Source organism: Populus alba, chromosome 10, assembly GCF_005239225.2.
Source record: "Populus alba chromosome 10, ASM523922v2, whole genome shotgun sequence".
Lineage (NCBI taxonomy): Eukaryota > Viridiplantae > Streptophyta > Magnoliopsida > Malpighiales > Salicaceae > Populus > Populus alba.
The window spans coordinates 7,407,504-7,429,642 of record NC_133293.1 but is presented as its reverse complement, the minus strand read 5'-3'; the positions used below and the strand labels follow the sequence as shown (position 1 = coordinate 7,429,642).

Sequence of the window (22,139 nt, the reverse complement as noted above, 5' to 3'; positions counted from 1 at the left end):
AAAATGATATAAAAATATAATTTTAACCCCTTTTTCAAACACTATTTTTATACTAATTAAACTAATAACAACACTAAATCGCATGGAAAACAGTAATGTTTTTATTTTATCCACTAGGTGTTGTGTATTCTTCTAAATTAACGAAAGGTTAAGACTACTTGCCGTAATAATTTGAGTGTTCGTATATATTGCATCTTTTTTACTTGTGTATTTTACTTGTTTTGTAATATGATTAATAAAAAAAAAATTACTTGCTAGATAAATAGGGGTAAATAACATAAGAAAAACCTAATCTAGGAAGGAGCTAGGCCTCCATAGTCCATACAGGAGCTGGAAAATTTCGACAAAAAAAATCCAATCACGTGACAATATATATAATATGATTCGACCCCATTAAATTAGGGTTTCTATTCTATAATTAAAATTCAAGCTGTCACCAATTTCACAAGCCACTGAAAAAAAAAAAAAAAAAAAAAAAGCCAACTCAAACAAGGCTGCTATAGTTTACCTAACAAAGATAATACCTTAAAAACTCAATCAAGAACCCGCCACCAAGTCTTGTTAGCTCCTTCTTGGAGGGCTATTTGATTGTACAAATCCCAATAAGTCATCCACGAATAACATAGAATCCACGGGAAGTAAATTCGAAACATAGAGAGGCAAGGCAAGGCAATAAAGAACCCGTGAAATGAAAGGTTATTTGAAAGAATAAGAAAAAAAACAGGGAGGAAGACTCTAAAAGCAAAAGATTAGTAGATAAGAACAAAAAAAAAAAAAAAGATTAAAGGAGAGCATCCTCAACAGACAAACAACACACAGCCACCCACCTCTTGAGAATTATACACAAAGTATTCTCTGACCATCAATAAAACCGAACCACTTAGCGTCACAAAGCCGCCCTAGAGAGAAAGCTAGAGACGTAGACCTTTTTCTTATGTTGTTTTCTCTTTATCGAAACATCAGCTACTGGTTTTTGGGGGCTTTCAGTTTGAGGGAGATGGAGATGATGTGTTATCAGTTGACCAACTCATCTTACGAAGATTCCCTTAAAGTTTTGGAGGCTGATATTCAGCATGCTAATGCTTTGTGAGTTAAATTCATTGTATTTTTTTTCGACTTCTCTTTTGATGATGAGATGGGTTGTTTTTGTTTATTTTCATTTCTTCTCGGGATTTTAAGAATCACTTGTTATGTTATAATCAACAAGAACACAGGTTGTTTTATTATTAATTTGAGGAAACAGAGGATAGGAATTTTGTTGTAGTTGGTCTGTATCTTCTTGCTTTCTATGATCAATTATAATCTGTGCTATGCTATTTTTAGATTTTGTGAGCTTGTAGAACGATGTTTTCAAGTGGGAGTTAATGTATCAGTTGAATTTCATATTAGTTAAACATAAAAAAAAGATTGGTATATTTTTGTACAGCACACACAAAGAATGGATTTTGGTGTTGATGTCTGCCTATTCAATTGCAGCTAAAGTGAGCTACTTTGACTAAAATTTCATAAAATTCCAGGTGCTAATAAGCAGAGACAGTTGGGAATTGGGATTCTTTCTCTTATCATGCCTTCTCTGTTTTCAGAAAAAAAAAAATGAGTGGAAACTTTTAAAATTTCTTTCTTTTTTTGGTGACCAGTATTATGCTTGGGCCAAATAATGAGACTCAATTTAACTAATTTTGTTACATGATGTGAATTATGGTGTATTAGGGCTGCTGCAATTCCAAAGGACAAGGGTGGAGCACGCCTGCGGATGAAATTAGCTTACAATCAGTGGGCTCCTCTCTTTTTCTTTCTGCTACAAAGAATAGATTGTTCTTATTTTTGCCTGCTCCCCAGATATCTAAATTTCTTTCATGTACTAGTATATAAGGTCAGTTCTCTTTTTGGTCCGGTGATTCTTAAAAGATAGTTTGCTAAAGTTTCCATTTCTTGCATATTGCTGTATATAGTTGGCAAGTTCATAAATTTTTGGCTCGTAAATGCCTTGCAGGTGTATACTGATGGTAGACCAAGCCTATCTAAGCATGGAAGGAAAGCAACAGTTCAGGAATTCTATGGTATGCAAATTATCTACTTTTTTTTTTTGGCTTTTCTTAATCCATAAACTATAGTTATAAATGCATTAAAACTAATTTCCAACCATTCTGATTGTATGTTTTATTTGACTTTTTCTGTTTTCATAAAAATGAATGGCAGGCGTTATATTGCCGTCTCTTCATCGGCTTAATAGTAACTTAGAAGAGCTGGGGGATGTTAAAGGAGAGAATTATGGCATGGAGAGTTTGGGAAAAAAGGTGGAAGGAGATAACAGGCTTGCCAATATTGATTTAGAGAGGGAAGATGAATGTGGAATTTGTTTGGAGCCCTGCACCAAAATGGTCTTGCCTAACTGTTGTCATGCAATGTGCATCAAATGCTACCACAATTGGTAACTACAAACCTCGAAATCTTACTGCAATATCATGCCCTTTTCCTCTGTGAATACTTGATATCAAAGAGAGTTGCCATATTTTCACTTATTTGGTTTTTTTCACAATTGCAGGAACACAAGGTCGGAGTCCTGCCCTTTTTGCCGTGGCAGCTTAAAGAGAGTTAACTCGGAAGACTTGTGGGTTCTCACTTGTAACAGTGAAGTTGTTGACACGAAAGCGATTTCCAAAGAGGATTTGTTGCGGTTCTACCTCTACATCAATAGCTTGCCAAAAGATTATCCTGATGCTCTTTTCTTAGTGTATTATGAGTACCTAATATGAATTGAAAGTAAATTAGAAGAATGATGTATAGAGGGAAAATGCCGACCTTCGAAATGTAAATAGAGTCCGGTAAGAGCTAATGTCCCTGATTCTTAAACAAAATAATCAATCTCATCTTATGTTGAGCTCTTGAGCATCAGCAACCTATAAATAAATATAATACCTAAATATGTGAAAATTAAGTTTATTTTTAGAACATATAGCAGCACATTTATACTTACTTATCATCAATACCCTTGTTGTGCTTCTCCTTTCTAACAGTTACAATAACAATATTTAGACAAATGTATGCTTGCGGTTGTCTTCGTATCACATTTGTTTGTCTTACCATGCCATATGATCTGTTTCCTGTAATGAAATGGATTTAGAGTCGAGTTTGTGCATTGTTCATCTTGTTTTACCCCTTTCAACTCGCTTATGGATTATAATAGCATTGGTATTATGAGTTTCAATCAGAGTTTTCTTTTTGTTTGGGTTTCCTACGTACTCACCATACTGCGCAAGCAGCATACTACAAGTTTCATTGCCAGGTTCCATTGGCCTTTTTCTTTTTTCTTAACCAAGTTTTTTGGCTATGCCTGTGCTGTTTTCCTAGATATATTGCATTGCTCGTAAAGATGGAATTGTGTGAGAATTGCTTCAGCCTGTCACCGTCACAAAAGCTCATAGCCATTTCCATGGCCGGCTTTAATAGCCTAGACGCTTTTTGTTTAGTCGATAGGATGAAAAGGAGGAAAGCAAGGATGGAGAGAATTTGTGTTAGGACGGAAACCCAGTAGGGGATGAATAGGAGAGGTCATTCTCTTCCTTCCTGCTGATTAGGGTCTCCTTCCACCCGATCAAATGAAGGGAGCATCTTATTCTTCCCCTTCCATCCTGCCTACAAGAACTAGATTGTCATGCCCGATAAACTTCTGAAGTAAACGGTGTCAGAAACTACTAATTATATTTTAACTGATCAAGGGAATGATTACAAGCAGGGGATGGGTAGAACTGTGTTTGGAATTGCGGTAACTATTGTGGTTGAAAAAAGTTGTTTTATAAAAAGTATTTTTAGTTGAAGTTGATTTTAAAAAATATGTATTTGGTTGAAATTGTGGTTGAAATTGAGATTGAAGAAAAAGTAGTTGAATATGTTTGTTTAAGAATGCTTTTGAAATTGAGGTTATAAAATAATTTAAATATTATATATATATAATAATATTGATGGTTTTTAATTTAAATATTGTGGATTTAACTATTACTATTACATCATGAAAATAAATCATACTTTATATTAAAAAAAACATTATTGTTCCATTAAACTATCTACAATTCCATTACATATAAAATTCATTCGACAAAAACTATAAAATTAGGTAAAATATTATTAGGAATAAAATTGAGAGTATAGTACGAGTAAATTTAATTCACCTCAAACTAATTTTTTTTTAAAAAAAAAAAAAAACTGAACAATGGGGCCATGCTCCACTGTTCATTAGAAATCCCCACGAGAAGCAGCAAAATGAAGCTTCTCCAAAACCTGCGGCACGGCCACAAAGTTGGTAAGTCCCATGGAAAATCACTTTTTTTTTCTTTACCAAACGCTGATATGTGTGGCTGCAGGTGAACCTCACCCGCAACCACATTACCAAACAACATCTTAGTTGATCTTATGACCACCATCGTCTGGCATGACTAGCTAGGCCCAAGTTGAAGAGGAATAATAACCATGTCAGATTAGAGCAACTTCTTGTAAATATCGAGAGGGGAACAAGAAGAAGAAGAAGAAGGTAGAGCAATGGCCTGATTAATTTACTAATATGACTTTATCTAAATATAAGGAAAAGGAAAGTGAAAGTGAAATGTAGGCTTTGAGAATTGAGATAAAATTATCATTCAAGGAGTAGTTGGACCAGATTACTTAACAAGCTGACAATAGTGATGAACTATAAATTTTTATGGTATAAAATGTGTTGTGGTTTGACCATGATAAATAAATGTATGGTAAACTTTAAAATGCATGGTTATGAAAGTGGGATACATGTCAAAACTATAGTCCAACCATAAGTTAATCAAAAGCATGCTTGACCTACTTTTAAGATTTCAGTGCAAAAATTAATCAAAGCCAAAAGACTATTTAATTTTTTGTTGACCAAAAAATATATATATATATATATATATATGAGAACCCAATGAAATGATTATTCTCGTTGCCCATGTTTTTCAACCTCTTCATCGACCTCTAATCATTCTTGAACAACCTTTGTTTACGAACATTCTCTCTCTCTTTCTCTTTTTTAGTCACAAACAATTGCAAAACCCACAAACTAGCACCGGATCTGCACAAACCACCATCCACGACCAAGATCTACAAAAACCACCACCATGTATGTTTTCCTTAAGTCTTGTAATCCCCTTTTCATGTACAAGCATTGTTTTCTGCAAAAAAATCTAGGCAAGTTTTGATTTTGATATTTCTTCAATCTCAACTATGTATATTCTTAAAAAATTTGAATCTAACAAGATATTGTTCACTATTGAAACTATATCCCTATTTATTTTTGCAAAAATCATTGATCTGCTCTTGATAATTTGGTAAACACTTGTGATTCTAATCTTCTTCTTTCTTAGTTGCAAAATTTAGGAGATTGATAAATTTGTTGATTTTGATTTCATATAGTAAATGGACAAAGGTTTAAAGTGTAGCTTCAATTATTTTGAGTTCAAAAATATATATATGAATGAATGAAATGATGTAAAAAGCTAAAATTTTGTAAATGATGTAGAAAGGATAGAACAAAAAAAAAAGATACTCACAAAAATTATTAGTATGATTAATATGGTATAAGAAACTAAAATCAACTAAAGGATACTATAACATGGGAACCAAACTGAATTTAAGAGAAAATGAGTATTTATTTAAATATATTAGCCAATATCAATACAATAAAAATTCAATACAGACTAATGCTGGTTCTAATTCTATATTAACTAAATTGTTTTTGGTCTTAAGCATAGCTATTCAAAAAAATTGAGTGACTATTTCTAGATAATCAATCTCTCAAATATAAAATATTACTAGTAGGAAATAAATTGGTAACATATGAAAAATCAAATAAGTAGGAGAAAAGAAAAATATCCAAAGCTAGACAATTTAATTGATACCATAAAAATAATCTGATCCTGTTAACTGATTATATAATAGATTCAAAGACCTAAGAGAAGAAAATCTAGTTAAAGATGAAAGAAAATGTTATTATTGTATTGATTCCCTAATAGGTATAGGTTCTATAGTTTCTTGAACCTTTATTTAAAACCACAACCACAAAAGTAATGGCTCTTTATAATTACATAAAAATGAGGTCCAAACAAGATGTTATTTTTAATGAGTTTGAACATCATCCTGATTTTGTGACTCTGGATTTTTTATGTGATATTTATTCAACAATCACAAGTACATGGAGGCAACTAGACTTTGCATATGGATGGTGTTCGAGATGAAATTGCTTCAAGTTTGATGGGAGAATTGTAGATTTTTTTAATTTTACAAGTAGTTAATTTTAAATATATATTAATTGTTCAATGTTATATATTGAAAAATTTAATATCCTATTTTGGTCATTTCATATCTAACCACAATTTTAATCAAATACTAATGGCATGCTTATGATGAAGAAGCAATTTTCAACTATAGTTTTTACCAAACACATAATTTAGGTAAATCAACCACACAAAAAAGTGATTTTTTAAAAATTATTTTTCTTAAACCACAAAAACAACCACAATATCTAACATAAGAAATAGTGACTATAGATCTGCTATCAGCATGATGTTATAATAGAGATTTGCTTAGCCTTACAGTTATAAAATTTGAACCAAGAATAGACTTGACTTGGGTCATGGACAAAGCCAATTAACTTCAAAAAATATTTTTTAAAAAAACTTTGTTTTTTTTTAAATAAAATATAAAATAATTATGTTTTTTTTATTGAGTTGGCTAGATCATTAATCAATCTAGATTATTAACTTGTCAAACCAAGTCAACTTTCTCTATTAATTATCAAACTCAACACAACTCACATCCGAGTCGATCCATGGTGCTGAATTTAATAAGGTAGTGTTTTGGTATTGTGATAGTGGTTGTTTTTTAAAGTGCTTTTAGCTTAGAAATACATCAAAATAATATTTTTTTTATTTTTTTCAAATTTATTTTTAACATCAGCATATTAAAATAATTTAAAAATACCAAAAAAATTAATTTGAAGGAAAAAAATAAAAAAAAATGCTTAAAAACACAATTGGACCGCAAAAACAAACACTATTTAAATAGACTCACATGAGCATAACAGTAAACATTTGACTTCTTTAACTCAAAATTGTTTGTTGTTGTCCAAAAGAATTAAGATGGTTTAATTTATTGATTTGGAAGCCAAACTAGTATTTTACAAAATAATAATATGGTCTCAAATTATTCATAGAAAAACAAAAGAAAAAAAAAGAATTTAAAGATATTTTTTTTATAATCATATTTAAGGATATTTAAGCATTGGATGGTTGAAATTAGTAAAATAATAAGTTGATCCCTTTAGTTTAAAATTTCAATATTGAATCCTTGTGTTTTGTCATTTATTTGTAACTTGATTTTTTAGTTAGTTTTCTATGATAATTTGATGTTTTTCTTCTCATACATTATTAATTTTTATGCTTATGATTTTCAAAACTAGAAGAATAACTTTTTAATTTATAAAAATATTTGAGGATTGAATTATAATTTATATATGCTAAAATGAGTTATAAAGCGGTGGGAAAATTTTTTAAACCTATATTAACATTAACAAAAATAAAACTAAAAGAGGTGGTGTTTATTATGTATCACCTCACAAAACACTATTTATTGTAATAGTTTTTTTTTTTTTTTTGTATTTTTATCTTTTAACATTTGATTTATTAGAGATTGGTCTTTATGGTTTGTTGTAGTTTGTTTTTTATGTGGTCATCTAAGTCTCATGATTTGTGTTGTGAGTATAACAGGTTAACCTTGTTGATTCAAGTTTTTTTTTAATTTCATCATTAAACATTCAGTTGTTTAGGAATTAAGTTTCATGATTTGTTTTAGTTTACTTTATATTAGGTTATCATAATTTCATGACTCAGATCACAAGTTTTACAAGTTAATCTCCGTTAATTCAAGTTGTTTTACTGTGTTTTTTTTTTAGATTATTATTTTTCCAATTTTATTCTTTAATAATGGATTGATTGAGAATATTGCTTCATAATTTGTTTTAATTTATTTTATATAGGGTTATCTTGATCTCATGAATTGAGTCGTATCGTAAGTTTGGCAGATTAACCTGAGTTAACTCAGATTGTTTTTTCAATTTGCTTCTATGAGGTTATCCTTATCTCATGACCCGGGTCATAAGTTTGGTAAGTTAACTCGAGTTGACTTGGGTCATTTTTTATCATTTGTTTTATTGATTTTTTTTCAATTCATCCTTTAACATTGAGAATTGAGCTTCATGATTTGTTTTGATTTACTTTATATGGGTTTATCTTGGTCTCATGACTCAAGTCGTGAATTTAGCTAGTTAACCTAGGTTGAATCAAATAAGTTTTATTTTGTCCTTTCTTTAATTAATTTTTTTAAATTTTTTTCCTTTAACATTGGGTTGATTAGGAATTATGGTTCATAATTTGTTTCAACTTGTTTTATATGAGGTTATTAGTTATTATAATCTCATGACCTGAGTCAATTCAATATGTTGCGTCTCCATATTTTTTTTTTTTTTTTTAAAGAATGTCATCTTGAATTTGTTACTAATCGTCCAAGTCTTATTTTGATCTGTCAAGTTGACCGAATCACATCAGGTCAACCTCTACTTGTTTTATTTTTTTTCTTTTAGAAAAAACATTAATAATGCATGATTTTTTTTATTTTGAAAAGAGTGTGATTTGACAATAACGTAGCGTTGACCAATGATTTAGTATAATGACAAATATAAATAAATCCAAACAAATCAATCTAAATACCTTAAAAATTCAAACACATACCCAAATCCAAGAACCCATCAATTTAAAACCCAAAACATTTTCAAAACAATAAAAAATGGAGGTTATAAAGGTCAAATAACACATTTAAATTAGTTTTTTTTTTTTTTTTTTAGTAATTGGAACCTTATCATCTTCAAGAAAAGGAAGGACTGAAAAGTCCTTTGCTTTTAATGTCATTAATGAGGGGAAAATATCATTTGAATTTAATTAATAATGGATAAATATCCTTTATATTGCATTAATAAGATAATAAGACCATTTAGAGGCTTTTTGTATATCTATAGATGTAGGGAGATTATTATCTCTAATATAAATAATTCATGTAATTAATCTAAAAGTAGAGCTGTATAGTAAAACCAATTGGACATGGCATATGGGAAAACTTAGATAAAAAGGTCATGGTTGTTCATCAAATTCATAACACCTTTAGTTTAGTTGACAGTTGAACCCAAATGCATGATGTTTGGTGATTTGTCAGACCTACGTTACTTTACGTTCAGATGGTAAACTCAAGTAAATTAGGCCTGAACCAATGGCAGAACCCTAGTTTATTGCCATAACCACTTTACCTTGGGTTCAGCTGGTGGCAAAACCTAAGTATATTAGGTCTGATAAGTTGTCAGACCCACGTTATCTTTGATTTGGCTGATGATGGAGCCTAAGCATATTAGATCTGATATATTGTCAGACCTTTGTTGTCTTGGACTTTTCTTAGCCATAAAAATATTGAGAAAAAAATTATTAACTCATCAGATAAAGAAGAAAAATTCGAGTTTAGCATGTATCTTGAATGATTGTGAACTATTTTTGAATGAGGATGATACATTTTTAATTAGTGAGAAAGAAAATTAGAAGATAAATTCTTGGTTAGCAAGATGAATTAGATAATGATATTTTGATGGTTTTGCATAATATTCCACGAATATTATTGATCAAATTTTGTTCTTTAACTATTTTGCACCACACCTATCAAAATATTGAGTCAAAATTTACACTTGCATCAATATCTGTCAACTTTATTCTCTACATATTTATCATTTTCAAGCACATTTCCTTGACTTCAATTTCATTATCAATCACAATTACTTAAAAAAGTTTCAATTGAATCTCAAGGTATGGCTATTTCACTATCATCATGTATGGAAGGTCTGATTTGAATACATGATTTTCATAAAAAATAAAATAAAATTATGATCTACCTATTCAATACTCCAATCAATTTGTTGTACCATCTCAAGATCCATGTGAAAATCCACCCACGACTAAAAAGATAAAGCAATTAAGTAACTTTAGAGATGGATAAGATATTTGCCTTGTAAAGGCATGAATCAACGTTAACACGATCTAATATGTGAAAAATAAAAAAATAAGGTGTATTAGAAAATAATTCATGACAATATCAACGAAAATAAGAAGTTTGTATCTGAGCATACATTAAGTTCTCTAATGCATCGTTGGTCGACCATTTAATTAGCAATGAATAATTTTTTTTTTCCCTATGCTCAAATAAAAAATAAAACCGGAGTGGTCTCACCTATGAAAACAAGGTATTTCATATATAAAACTTATATATTTAAATTCATTTAATTTATCATTTTTTAAGTAATGCATTTCAATGCGATTTAAATATTAGGTCGATGAAGTGAATATTGCATATAAAAAAATAATTTCAAGACCAACCATTTTCATTTCAATATTGTTGAGATAAATTGAAAAGCCAACCTAAATGAATGATTGAAAATTTAAAGAAAAAATAAAAAATATTAAAAATGCAACTCTGATACTTATTCTTCTATTACATAAAGTTTAATTGACTTGTAAGAAGATGATGTTGTACTTGATGATAATAATAGTATAGAGAGACCAACATGTAAAAAGACAATAAATAAATAAGCTAAAAAAAAAAAAGGTAACATAACTTTGCATGTTTGGTTGATCCTAAAGGATTACAAAGAAACATAAAATGAAATTTGAAACAAATGGATTTGTTTTTGAAAAATCTTATGCTTTAGAGGAAGAGAAAGGAAAGGTAAAAAATAAAAATAAAAAGATAAAGAAAGAAAAAAATAAAATTGGTATGATTTAAGGATAACTATTATCGAAACAACAATAAATAGAGAGAATTATGTTAATAAAATATAATTAAAAAATGCCTCGATATTTGATTAAATATTAAGAGGATTGTCAAATGCAATATTATTTAGACAATGTAATAATAATTTTAATTAGTATGTATTATCTAAATTTTTATTTTTAGTGTATGCATTTTATTTCTAATTACTACTATAATAAAAGTTAAAGAATTCAAAAATTTATTAATATAATCTGAAAGCAATCAACAACATAAAATAATATACACTCGAATATTCATCCCATATATCATTTGAATAATAAAAAAATAAAATACTTATAACCTTCTATTTTAAAAAACGTGGATATGATCATAGCTAGCTAGATAACTTTTACCCAAACTGAAAGCTCAACAATGGCATTGGGAGACATAGGAACGACACCGTCGCAGTCAACTTCACGAAAACGCGCTACAACCAAGCCGTTTTGGTTTTTTCCACCACGTTCGCGATTGGAAAAAAATAAACAAGAGGCACGCAGATCTATGAAAGCAAGTAACGCCAAATTCTAGGTTTAGGTGGGAAATATTTCTCTGCTCCGCACTTAACAATATCAACCGACAAATCACCGTTAATTCCTCCACAACTCAAATCCAACTGCGTTTCCTTTATTTCTCCGTCTGTTCAAATCCCCAAATCAAACAGTCTCGAATTCCCTTAGGGTATCCTTCTTTCCAACCTTGAATAATTAATTTAATTAGCAGATCTGATAGCAATTAGGTTATAATTTAATTAGAAAATGTCAGAATCAAAGGAGCAAAATGGAGTGACAGCAGAGGAAGATGAAGAATCAAATGGAGTTGCTGCTGCTCATACCAACCAGGTAATCACTGATTATCTCTCAAGTTTCACTTTTTTTTTTTATGGATTGAATTTTGCATATTATTGTTATTATTATTATTTGAGGGAGAGAGGAAATGAGTGCAGGAGGGAGGAGAGATGCTGCACGTTGAAAGCAAAGAAGATATGTTCGAAGATGCAACTGATGATATTGAAGAGAACCAGTTTCAAGAAATTGTCGATGATGCTACTCTACTACAAGAACATGGTGCTTCTTCTCCTTCTATTGATGAATTAAAAGCAATCCTTGACAAGACTCTTCAAGAAAAACAGACCCTCTCTACTGAATTAAAGGTCCTTTTTTTCTTTTTTCTTTTTATTTTTTCAATTCCTTTTGACGTTATTGATTTGTAAATGATATTTTGGGTTTTCTTTTTTTATTTTTTGGATCAGGAAGAAAGGGAAAGCATCTCGAGGGACGTTTCTATTCTATGCCATGAGCTTAAGGGTTTGGCGGATAAACAGTCTTTGTCTGCTGATTATGGAAATCAGGAAGAAATGGTGGCGGATAATGATACTTCCTTATTGCGTGAGATGTTAAGTGAGTGCTCTCAGTTTGTCAAGGTTGCATTGGATGAGCGCTTACGGACTGAGGGGGTGATAAGAGAGCTGAATCAACGGATCGAGGATCTTACAGTGAAGGCTCAGGCGGAAGAGGGTGTTGAGGTTGTTGCAGACAGGCTGTTAGCTTCACTTGGCGTGGTGGTTAATCCTGGAGAGTTGCTGGATTATTCAGTTATGGGGAAACTGGCTCATGTTGAGAGAAGTGGCTCTTTGTTAGTTGATCATTATAGCTGGATGCTCTATGAAATTGATCAGCTTAGGGCGTGTTTAACTGAGGGAGGGTTTAATTTTGAGGGGCAGGAGCCGTTTGGGCCTGCAATGGTTTTTGCTGCTGCCCGTGGTGAGTTGGTGGAGCTCAAGAGAAAGGAAGTAGAGATGGTCGAAAAACTAGGCCATTTAGAGGATGAAAGTAGGAAATTGGTTGAACAGGTTGAGAAGGAAAAAATGATGGCAGAGGCAGCAAATGTAGAACTTGGAAGAATGAAGGTGGAACTTGAGCAGGAAAAGAACAGGTTTGCAAATACAAAGGATAAGCTTAGCATGGCTGTGACCAAGGGGAAGGCATTGGTTCAGCAACGGGATTCACTAAAGCATGCTCTGGCTGAGAAAACAAGTGAGCTTGACAAATGTCTGGCTGAATTGCAAGAGAAATCAAGTGCCATTGAGACCGCAGAGCTATGCAAGGGCGAGTTGGTCAAATGTGAGAACTTGGTGGCATCATTGCAGGAAACGCTTGCACAAAGAAATGCAGTTTCTGAAAGCTTGGAAGTAGTTTTTTCTCAGATTGATGTATATGAGGGACTTCAAACGATGGATGTTGTAGAGAAATTGAAATGGTTAGTAAATGAGGTTACATCACTGCAGGGAATGCTTTCAGAAAAGAATGCAATTTTTGAGAACTTTGAAGAAATTCTGTCGCACAATAATGTTCCCAAGGAGGAAACAGATCTTATTGAGAAGTTGAGATGGCATGTGAATTTGACTTCGTCACTCGAGGAAACTCTTTCACAAAGGAATAAAGTTATTGACTATCTTGAAGAAAGTTTTTCTCAGATAAGTGTGCCTGTGGAACTTCAGTCAGTGGATACTGTTGAAAAGTTGAAATGGCTTGTCGAGGAGAGAAATGCACTTAAGGATAATTTGCTGGAATTCCACAAATTGAAAGATGCCTTATCTTTAATTGACCTACCTGAAACTGCTTCATCCTCTGACTTGAAAACTCGAATAGGTTGGCTCAAGGAATCAGTTAACCAATCAAAAGGTGAAATAAATGAGTTGCGGGAAGAACTTGCTAGAACAAAGACATCTGCACAAAATGAGATTGACCAGTTAAGTGCTTTGCTTTCAGCAGAGTTACAAGAAAAGGAATATATTAAAATGGAGTTGGATGTCTTAGAACGCAACTTTGAAGAGGTCCATCTAGCCTCATCCGAAAAGCATCAGATGGTGCAGATGTTGTTAGAGCGTTCTGGAATAACAGCAGACAGTCTTGAACCCTATCAGACTTATTCTGATCTGCCCATGCTTATCGATAGATGCTTTGGGAAGATAAAAGAAGAAAGCAATTCTTCTTCTGACACCTCTGCTGTTGCTGAAGTGTTCGAAAGTATGCAGAGTCTCTTGTATGTCAGGGATCAGGAGTTGATGCTTTGCGAGAAACTTCTTGAAGAAGACATGCTGGTGAGATCAGAGGTGATTAATCTGTCTGGTGAGCTAAAAGTGGCATCTCTAGGACTTTCTGCATTGAAGGAGGAAAAAGACACCCTGCAGAAAGATCTTGAGCGCACAGAGGAGAAATCTGCTTTCCTGAGGGAGAAGTTGTCCTTGGCAGTTAAGAAAGGCAAGGGATTGGTTCAAGATAGAGAAAACCTGAAACTTCTCGTGGAAGAGAAGAAATCAGAAGTTGAGAATTTGAAACTCGGGTTACAGAAGCAAGAATCTATAGTTTCTGACTGCAGGGATGAGATAAATAGATTGTCTGCTGATTTAGAGCAAATCCCAAAGTTGGAGACTGATCTTGTTGCTGCCAAAGATCAACATAATCAACTTGAGCAATTCTTATTGGAGAGCAATAACATGTTACAGAGAGTTATTGAATCCATTGATGGTATTGTTCTTCCTGTCGCTTCTGATTTTGATGAGCCTGCACAAAAGGTGAACTGGCTTGCAGGGTACTTGATTGAATGCCAGCAGGCTAAGATCCACATGGAGCAAGATTTGGAAAAAGTTAAGGAAGAAACTAATATTCTGGCTAGTGAGTTAGCAGATGCCCAACGAGCAATGAAATCACTCGAAGATGCATTATCTGCTGCAGAGAACCAAATCTCTCAACTATCTGAAGAGAAAGGGGAAATGGAAGTTGCAAAAAGAACTGTTGAACTGGACCTACAAAAGGCAATAGATGAAACAACTACTCAAACTAGCAAGTTTACTGAGGCTTGTGCGACTATAAAATCACTTGAAGATTCATTGTCCCTAGCAGAAAATAATATTTCTATGATCACCAAAGAGAGAGAAGAGGTCCGGCTGAGCAGAGCTTCTACCGAGGCTGAACTAGAGAAACTAAGAGAAGATATCACTATTCAAACTAGCAAACTTACTGAGACATTTCGAACTGTAAAGTCTCTTGAAGATGCACTGTCTCAGGCAGAGACCAATGTTTCTTTGCTGACTGAACAAAACAATCGTCTCCAGGATGACAGATCCAATTTGGAGAGCGAGCTAAAGAAGTTAAAAGAAGAAGCTGATTTCCAGACTGGCAAACTGACTTCTACCTTGTCAACTATAAAATCACTGGAGGATGCATTGTTGAAGGCGTCAAATGATATTGCTTTGCTAGAAGATGAAAAGAAGACTTACCAGCAGAAGATTTCTATGCTTAACTCTAAGTTGAACACATGCATGGATGAATTAGCTGGAACCAGCGGCAGCTTAGAAAGCAGGTCCGTGGAACTCATGCATCTCCTTGGTGATCTTCAAATTATTATGAAAAATGAGAGTTTATTGTCCATGGTCAGACAACATTTTGAGAAGCAGTTTGAGAGCTTGAAAAATATTGATCTCATTCTCAATGACATAACAGTACACTTCGTTGACACAGATCTGGAAGCACTGAAAAGTTACTATGTGATGGAGGTAATAATTTTCATTTTTTTCCTATTTTTTTGTTTTTGCTGAAGGATTTTGGGCTATTTCTGATCAATGCTCTTCAATTGAATTCTTTTCCAGGAAGATTCGTGTGTGACAAAACCTTTTCCATATGACCTTGGCAATAGGGTGAACAGTGGAATTGTTAACGGTCAGGTGAATGCAGTGGATGTTGATAACATTCCCTTGTATTTTAAGGAGACTGTTGAAGAGTTTCAGTTGAGAAACAAAAATCTTGCAGAAAATTTTGAAGGTTTCTCAATTTTCACAAATGAATTTATTGAAGCACTATTGAGAAAATTAAGGATAAGCAGGGATGCTGTAAGTTCTGTTTTTGAAAACATGGGGTCTTTGAAAGCAAAAATGAAGAATTCGGAACTGCTTAAAGAGGAACATGAGAAAACCATAGCCAAATTAGAACAAGATCGTAAAATTTTGCTGTCTGCTTGTACTAATGCCACTAGAGAACTGCAGTTTGAAGTTAAGAACAAGCTACTGGAACTAAGCTCTATTCCTGAGCTTGAAAAGTTGAACTGTAATCCCATTCAAGAAGCAAGTGAAGCTGGTGCAGAGGACACGGAGCATCAGCAAAGGCTTGATGAAAGAGAATATGCCATGATAGCAGAGAAGTTGTCATTAGCTGCAACAAGAGCGCAAACTCTGGCTAAACTGTTTGAGAGTACAAGTAATGTGGCAGCTGCAACAATAGAAGACTTGCAGAACAAATTGGTGGAAAGCACAGCAACTTCAGAAAAAGCCACGGAAAAATGCGTAGTACTCCAAAATAGGGTTTTGGAGTTCGAGACTGATGTCGAAGCGTTACAAAATTCAAGCCAAGAGTTGGGACTCAAAATAAAAGATTACCAAGCTATGGAGGAAAAGTTGAAGGAACAGGAAGCTGAACTGTCAGCTTTACAAGGTAATCTGTTGGTGAAAGATCAAGGTGAATATTTCTTGTAATTTTTTAAAATCTAATTAGTTGTTTTGCTCGCTACTAACTTATTTGTGAATGCTTGTTGTTCCAGAGGCCGAAGAACCTCTCATGTCTGTATCGCAATTGAAAACCCTTTTTGAGAAGATAAGTAGGATTGAAATTCCTTTTGAAGATTCAGAAGTAGGAGGTTTGGAACCTCAGAGTTCAGTTGATGTAAAGAAATTGTTTTACATTGTTGATAGCATAAGTGAGTTGCATAATCAATTAAATACATTATCTCATGACAAAGAAGAGCTACAATCAACGCTGTCAACAAGGATTCTTGAAATTGAGAATCTGAAAGAGGAAACTGAAACCCAATTTAGAAATAGGCAAGACTATGAAAAGATAAAGAATGAAATGTCTGAGCTATTCTTTGGTTTAGAGAAGCTTATTGTTATATTTGGAGATCATGGATTTGTTGGGGAACAAAATTCCTCCGGTGAGCAGAGATTGCTGCCAGCATTGGAAAAACAGATCATGGCCCTGCTCCTGGAAGTTGATAATGCAAAATCCTATGCTGAGGAACTCGATACAAAGTTACTTGGGAGCCAGAAAGTTATAGATGAATTGTCTTCTAAGATTAAAGTGCTTGAAGATTCACTTCAAAGTAGAACCGCTAAGCCAGAGATTGTTCAGGAAAGGAGCATCTTTGAGGCACCTCCACCTACTGTCTCAGAAATATCTGAAATCGAAGATGCGGTAAATACTCTTTATGTCATGTTTTCCATGACTGACTTTCTTGATACGCCTCTATCACTTAGCTGCTGAAGTCTTGATAGATGTTTTGTTACCTAATAAGACAAATTTAATTTTATGGGCCTCTTAACTGTGGACTCCAGATAAATTGCCAACAGGTGTAGACTTCTACATTCTTGTTTTAGACAAAGCATAGGAGATGAACATTGGGTGCACTACTACACCATGAACATTCCTTCTGCTTTTACAACTCTATGTCCACTGAGTGGCAGTGAAACATTTGGAATACCTTTGCTTTCCCTGGAAGATAATATCATGTTAGAGAAGTCCCAAAATAAATGGAGACCTTGATATGCATGCCTGCTTCTGTTCTCCCACATGCAGTGGTTTTCCCCTCGTTTTCCTTATGTTCAATTATGTGGTCCTTTGGAAGTTCCTGTTACTGTTCCTGACACTAGCAAGAATTTAGCATCTTGTTTTAGTTGTAGAGATTTTGTTACCCCATATCTCAATAATTTAGTGATGGCCCATATGATCAAAGCGCAATTTATCATCGCATCTTTCCAAATATGTGTTCTTAAAGTGATATGCTGGCATGGATGGTTTGTTTTCCTGCTGACTCGTTCTATATAGCAATTTTTTTTTTTGTTTTTTCACTTATTATGGAGCTTTTAACATATTCTTCTGACAAGTGCAACATCCCTGTTTGTTGTGCATTTCAATTTCTTAGCATGCTGTCCCTTGTGGGCACCACAGGAATTTCTTAGATTTGCTGACAGTTTGGCTGAAAAAATCCATTTCAATTGCACGAAACCACTACTGCAATTGCAATGCATAGCAATTTCATGTGTGTACACAATCTATTTCTCTTGTGCGAATTTAGTTTCTCTTTCTAGGCCAATATTAAGTGCATATAAAGTAATTCAGTAGGAAGAGTAATCATGTTACACCATAAGTTACTTGCTGATCCTATTAAATAAGACTAGCCTTTCTGGTTCTAAATTCTGCTTTGGGAGATTCATAATGCTTTGTCTACTTTTTTCAGAAGCTGCCTCTATTAAACCTTTATCTTCCTGATGCTTTTTCAGGGACCAGTTGGAAAGAATGGAATAGCTCCTGTTGCCTCATCTACTGCCTCAGCTGCTCATGTGCGAACTATGCGAAAAGGATCAACTGACCATCTTGCACTCAACGTTGATCTGGAATCTGGTAGTCTGATCAACCACGAGGAAACTGATGAGGACAAAGGTTTGCATTCTACGGATTCCTTCTCATGGATAGAAGTTTCTTGGATTGAAAACTTAATCTTGTATCATTTTTTATGACAGGTCATGTTTTCAAGTCTCTTAACACATCTGGTCTCATTCCAAAACAAGGAAAGTCAGCTGCAGATCGAATCGACAGCATATGGTAAAGTGCTAAAACCGCATAAATGAATAATTGGGGAGTAAGGGAAAAAATATGGAAAGCTCAAATTGCTGTTTCTAATTTTTCTTATTGCACTTTCAATGTGATCAATTTATAAGTTGGTGGGTATGAGGATATGTATTAATCAGTCTTCACCTGTTTTTTATTGTCAGTGGGATTCAATTCAGTGAAACCAAACTTGAAACTAAGCTGCTTTCTACCTATGCAGGGTATCTGGCGGCCGAGTTCTAATGAGCCGTCCCAGGGCGAGGCTAGGCCTTATTGCCTATTGGCTTTTCTTGCACATATGGCTTCTGGGAACCATTTTGTAACAAAGTCTGTGATCATCTCCTTTCTGGACCACAGTTACAGGTTTAAGCGTCAGCATATGCAACTTGTATCATAGATATTTACCCCATTCCTTTCGTTATTGTTGTTCACATTGAAATTCTTTACCATCATTGATCCTCTGCCATCATATTTTAGGGTGCAGAGAATCCAATCTGCTTGTGGAAAATAATCCACGTTTGTTTGTACCCTTTTGTAGGAAAAATTAAGATATAGCTTTGTGAGTGATAAGATGAATGTGAAAATTGGTGGTGACAAGTGGCTAACCTTGGTATCTCTCCCGTGTCTGCGTGCCCTTTTTGTAACCAGCAGCTCCAAATTTTGTAATCAAAATAACCACAACTTCTGTTTAAATCCCAGCTAAAACTAGACCGGTAAAATGTTCCAAACCTAGTCATCAGGAACAAGTATCCCTAGGCAATTCCACTCCTGTAAAGGAGCTCAGCTGGGCGATAAAATGATGGGTGGAATATTCATAACCATTCACGCGGCGAGAAGCCCTAATTTAAAGGTCATCTTAACGTGAATTGAGTTGTAGAGTGCCAACAATGTATTTTTCAGAGCTATCAAAAACGAAGAAGAGGATGCTAATCTTATATGAACAGAATTCACTTGCTTAGAACAATCTTCATCTTGATATGGAAATTCTATGGTGGAATTCACAATAAAAAAATATATAAAAATGTTAAAGATTCACTATAGAACATACCATCTTTAAAAAAGATAATTGGATTTATAATTGAGATGCTATACTATGATGGATATTAAAATAAATTTATCCCCTGCCTTATATTTATAAAAAAATATATTTTTATTTATATTTTACACTTACAGTCTGTCGGTATGTATATTATCGATAGACTCATGGACAGAAACAATCCATTAGAAAAAACTCTCATTGATAATTTATAGTTTATTGGTGAATTTGTCAGTAATAAATATACCAATGGATTTCCAGACGAACAAAGTACATCATAAAAAAGTTACCCGCTCCAACTAGTCGGTATCTCCATTGGTAAATTTAACATATCACTAACAGAAAAACCATATGTAATGTCATTAGTGTTTTTATTTGTCCGTTGGTATATTAATTAGTAAATATAACATATCACCAATAGAATATCATCTATAATTCAGTTAGTGAGTTAATAGTAGCAATGATATTTACAATAATTTTTTTTCATCTATCTCTGGAATCTATCAACGGAGTTATTCTGTTGGTAACTCCATTAGTAATATTTTTTAAAAAATATACTAAATAGAAGTAGAAAAATAATTAAAATAATACAAAAATAAAATATTTATTACAAAATTAATCATTTGTACTTTCAAATAAATAAATCTAAAATAGAGAACCACACCTACCCTAGACATCTACACAAATTAATGGATAAAGAAAATTAAACTGCTCTTATTTTCTTAAAAAAAAAAATTAAAAACATTTTTTTTATACGAAAGACTATCCAAAATTAATTTTAAACTTACAAATAAACAACATATATACCACACAACTCAATTAATTTTACTCAATTTATTCTAACAATGGACTGTTGTAGTGTCTATGGAAATAGATGCAGATTGGAGCTTACTAGCACCCTCTCAACTAGTACTAGAAAAGACGTGTTTTTTTCTTCAATGGATTGGAGCCACAACTCATTCGTTGTTAAAAAAAATAAATTAATAATAATCTTAAGATATAGTTTTTGTATATTTAAAATAACTTAATATAAATCCTTTTTAGATATTGATTTTGATGTTTGAATTAGAAATTTTTTTAAAAAAAAAACATATTTTCAATTATTAAATCAACTCTTTAAAGTCATTTGAATAGATTTTTACTAACTCAATTTTAAAGGTGAGTAAAAAAAAATAAAAAAACTAATTAAATTGAGAAAACTAAAAAAAAATAACTGAAAAAATCGAACCATGAAAAAAAATCGATTAAACCGATTAAAATTTTATAAAAACCAACCGATTTGGTTCGGTTTCGGTTTTATATACCTGAAACTGAAAAAACCAAAATAACTAAACCCAAACCAAAAAAAACGAGCCAAACCAGAAAAAACCGAGCCAAACAAAAAAAACCAAATCAAAACCAAATTAAACCAAAAAATCAAGCCAAAACCAAAAATAATTACCCCTACTTAATTTTAACATAAAGGCAGACAATATTCATGACTGTACTGAACATTAGCTGTCAACGTTTGTCATGTAAATTATAAATAGATCCAACCTAATTGACCACGTACCTCGTCTAGAAAATAAATTCCTTCCCAACTTTCCCCGTTAACATGTGACCACCTAGTTGATGCCCTCCCTCCTGACTCACTTGCTTCGCTAAAGCGATGCTATCAATAAATTAATGTAGATGAATTGATGCAAACAAGTGTCCTTCAATTTCGTCCATCCACACCTCAATCACCGATTTCAATCTGACTCTTCAGAATTGGTTTCACTTGGTTTCAAAAATATTTTCAAATTATTACCGGTGAGATTATCAATAAATTTATTTTTGTAAATATATTCTAGAAAGTTAAAAAAAAAAAATTACAGCAAATATTAATACTTCTATTAATTACCCGACAAAATTAACTCATTGATATATTTCAGAAAATTAAAAAAAAAATACTGTAAATATCATTATAATTATTAACTAACCGAAAGAATTATATATAATTTTTTTGTTAGTGATATACTAAATATTACCAAGAAAATTACTTACGAAATGAAATATATCAATGAGAGTTAAAAAAGAATTACAATAAATATTAATGTTTCTATTAACTTACAACAAAATCAGTCTGTTAATATATTCTAGAAAATTAAAAAAAAAAATACTGTAAATATTACTGTAACTATTAATTTATTAAAATTATATATGGTTTTTTTATTGGTGATATGCTAAATATTATCAAGAAAAATAACAACAAAATGAAACAAATAGTTTTTTTCTTGGTGTATATGACCTATTTGTAAAGCATCAGTATTTTTATTAACAATAGACAAAAAAAAAAACATACCAGAAATTACTGATAAATGTTTTTCTGACAGATGTTTTTTACCCGTGATACTGTCAGTAAAATAATCACTGACGGATTATTGACGTAAATAGTGATAAAAATTTCTTTCGATTAAACCAGAAAACTGAACCTCTTGCATGCCTGGTGCCCTTCCCTTTCCGGCAACTAGCTAGTTTGTTCATTGCAGCTAGCCCTTTGTACTGGAATGCATTAGAGAGAGAGA

General features: G+C 32.6%; 2 protein-coding genes across 3 annotated transcripts; both read left to right on the top strand.

Annotated features, from left to right (window-relative positions):
- The first annotated feature begins 509 nt into the window (after positions 1–509).
- Positions 510–2,954, top strand: LOC118033513 (E3 ubiquitin-protein ligase AIRP2). The gene is made up of 5 exons (XM_035038527.2): positions 510–1,086; positions 1,711–1,873; positions 1,994–2,060; positions 2,200–2,431; positions 2,546–2,954. The coding sequence occupies exons 1-5, from the start codon at positions 935–937 to the stop codon at positions 2,754–2,756; spliced, it is 825 nt and encodes a 274-aa protein (XP_034894418.1). The 5' UTR covers positions 510–934; the 3' UTR covers positions 2,757–2,954.
- Positions 2,955–11,410: 8,456 nt separating this feature from the next.
- On the top strand, positions 11,411–19,172 carry LOC118033500 (trans-Golgi network-localized SYP41-interacting protein 1). 2 transcript variants are annotated; one of them, XM_035038508.2, is made up of 8 exons: positions 11,411–11,741; positions 11,846–12,052; positions 12,152–15,457; positions 15,551–16,388; positions 16,495–17,144; positions 18,230–18,389; positions 18,470–18,551; positions 18,778–19,172. In XM_035038508.2, the coding sequence occupies exons 1-8, from the start codon at positions 11,658–11,660 to the stop codon at positions 18,878–18,880; spliced, it is 5,430 nt and encodes a 1,809-aa protein (XP_034894399.1). In that variant the 5' UTR covers positions 11,411–11,657; the 3' UTR covers positions 18,881–19,172. The 2 variants fall into 2 exon arrangements, with proteins under 2 accessions (XP_034894399.1, XP_034894397.1); XM_035038506.2 differs by having other exon boundaries at positions 15,551–16,412.
- Positions 19,173–22,139: the final 2,967 nt, after the last annotated feature.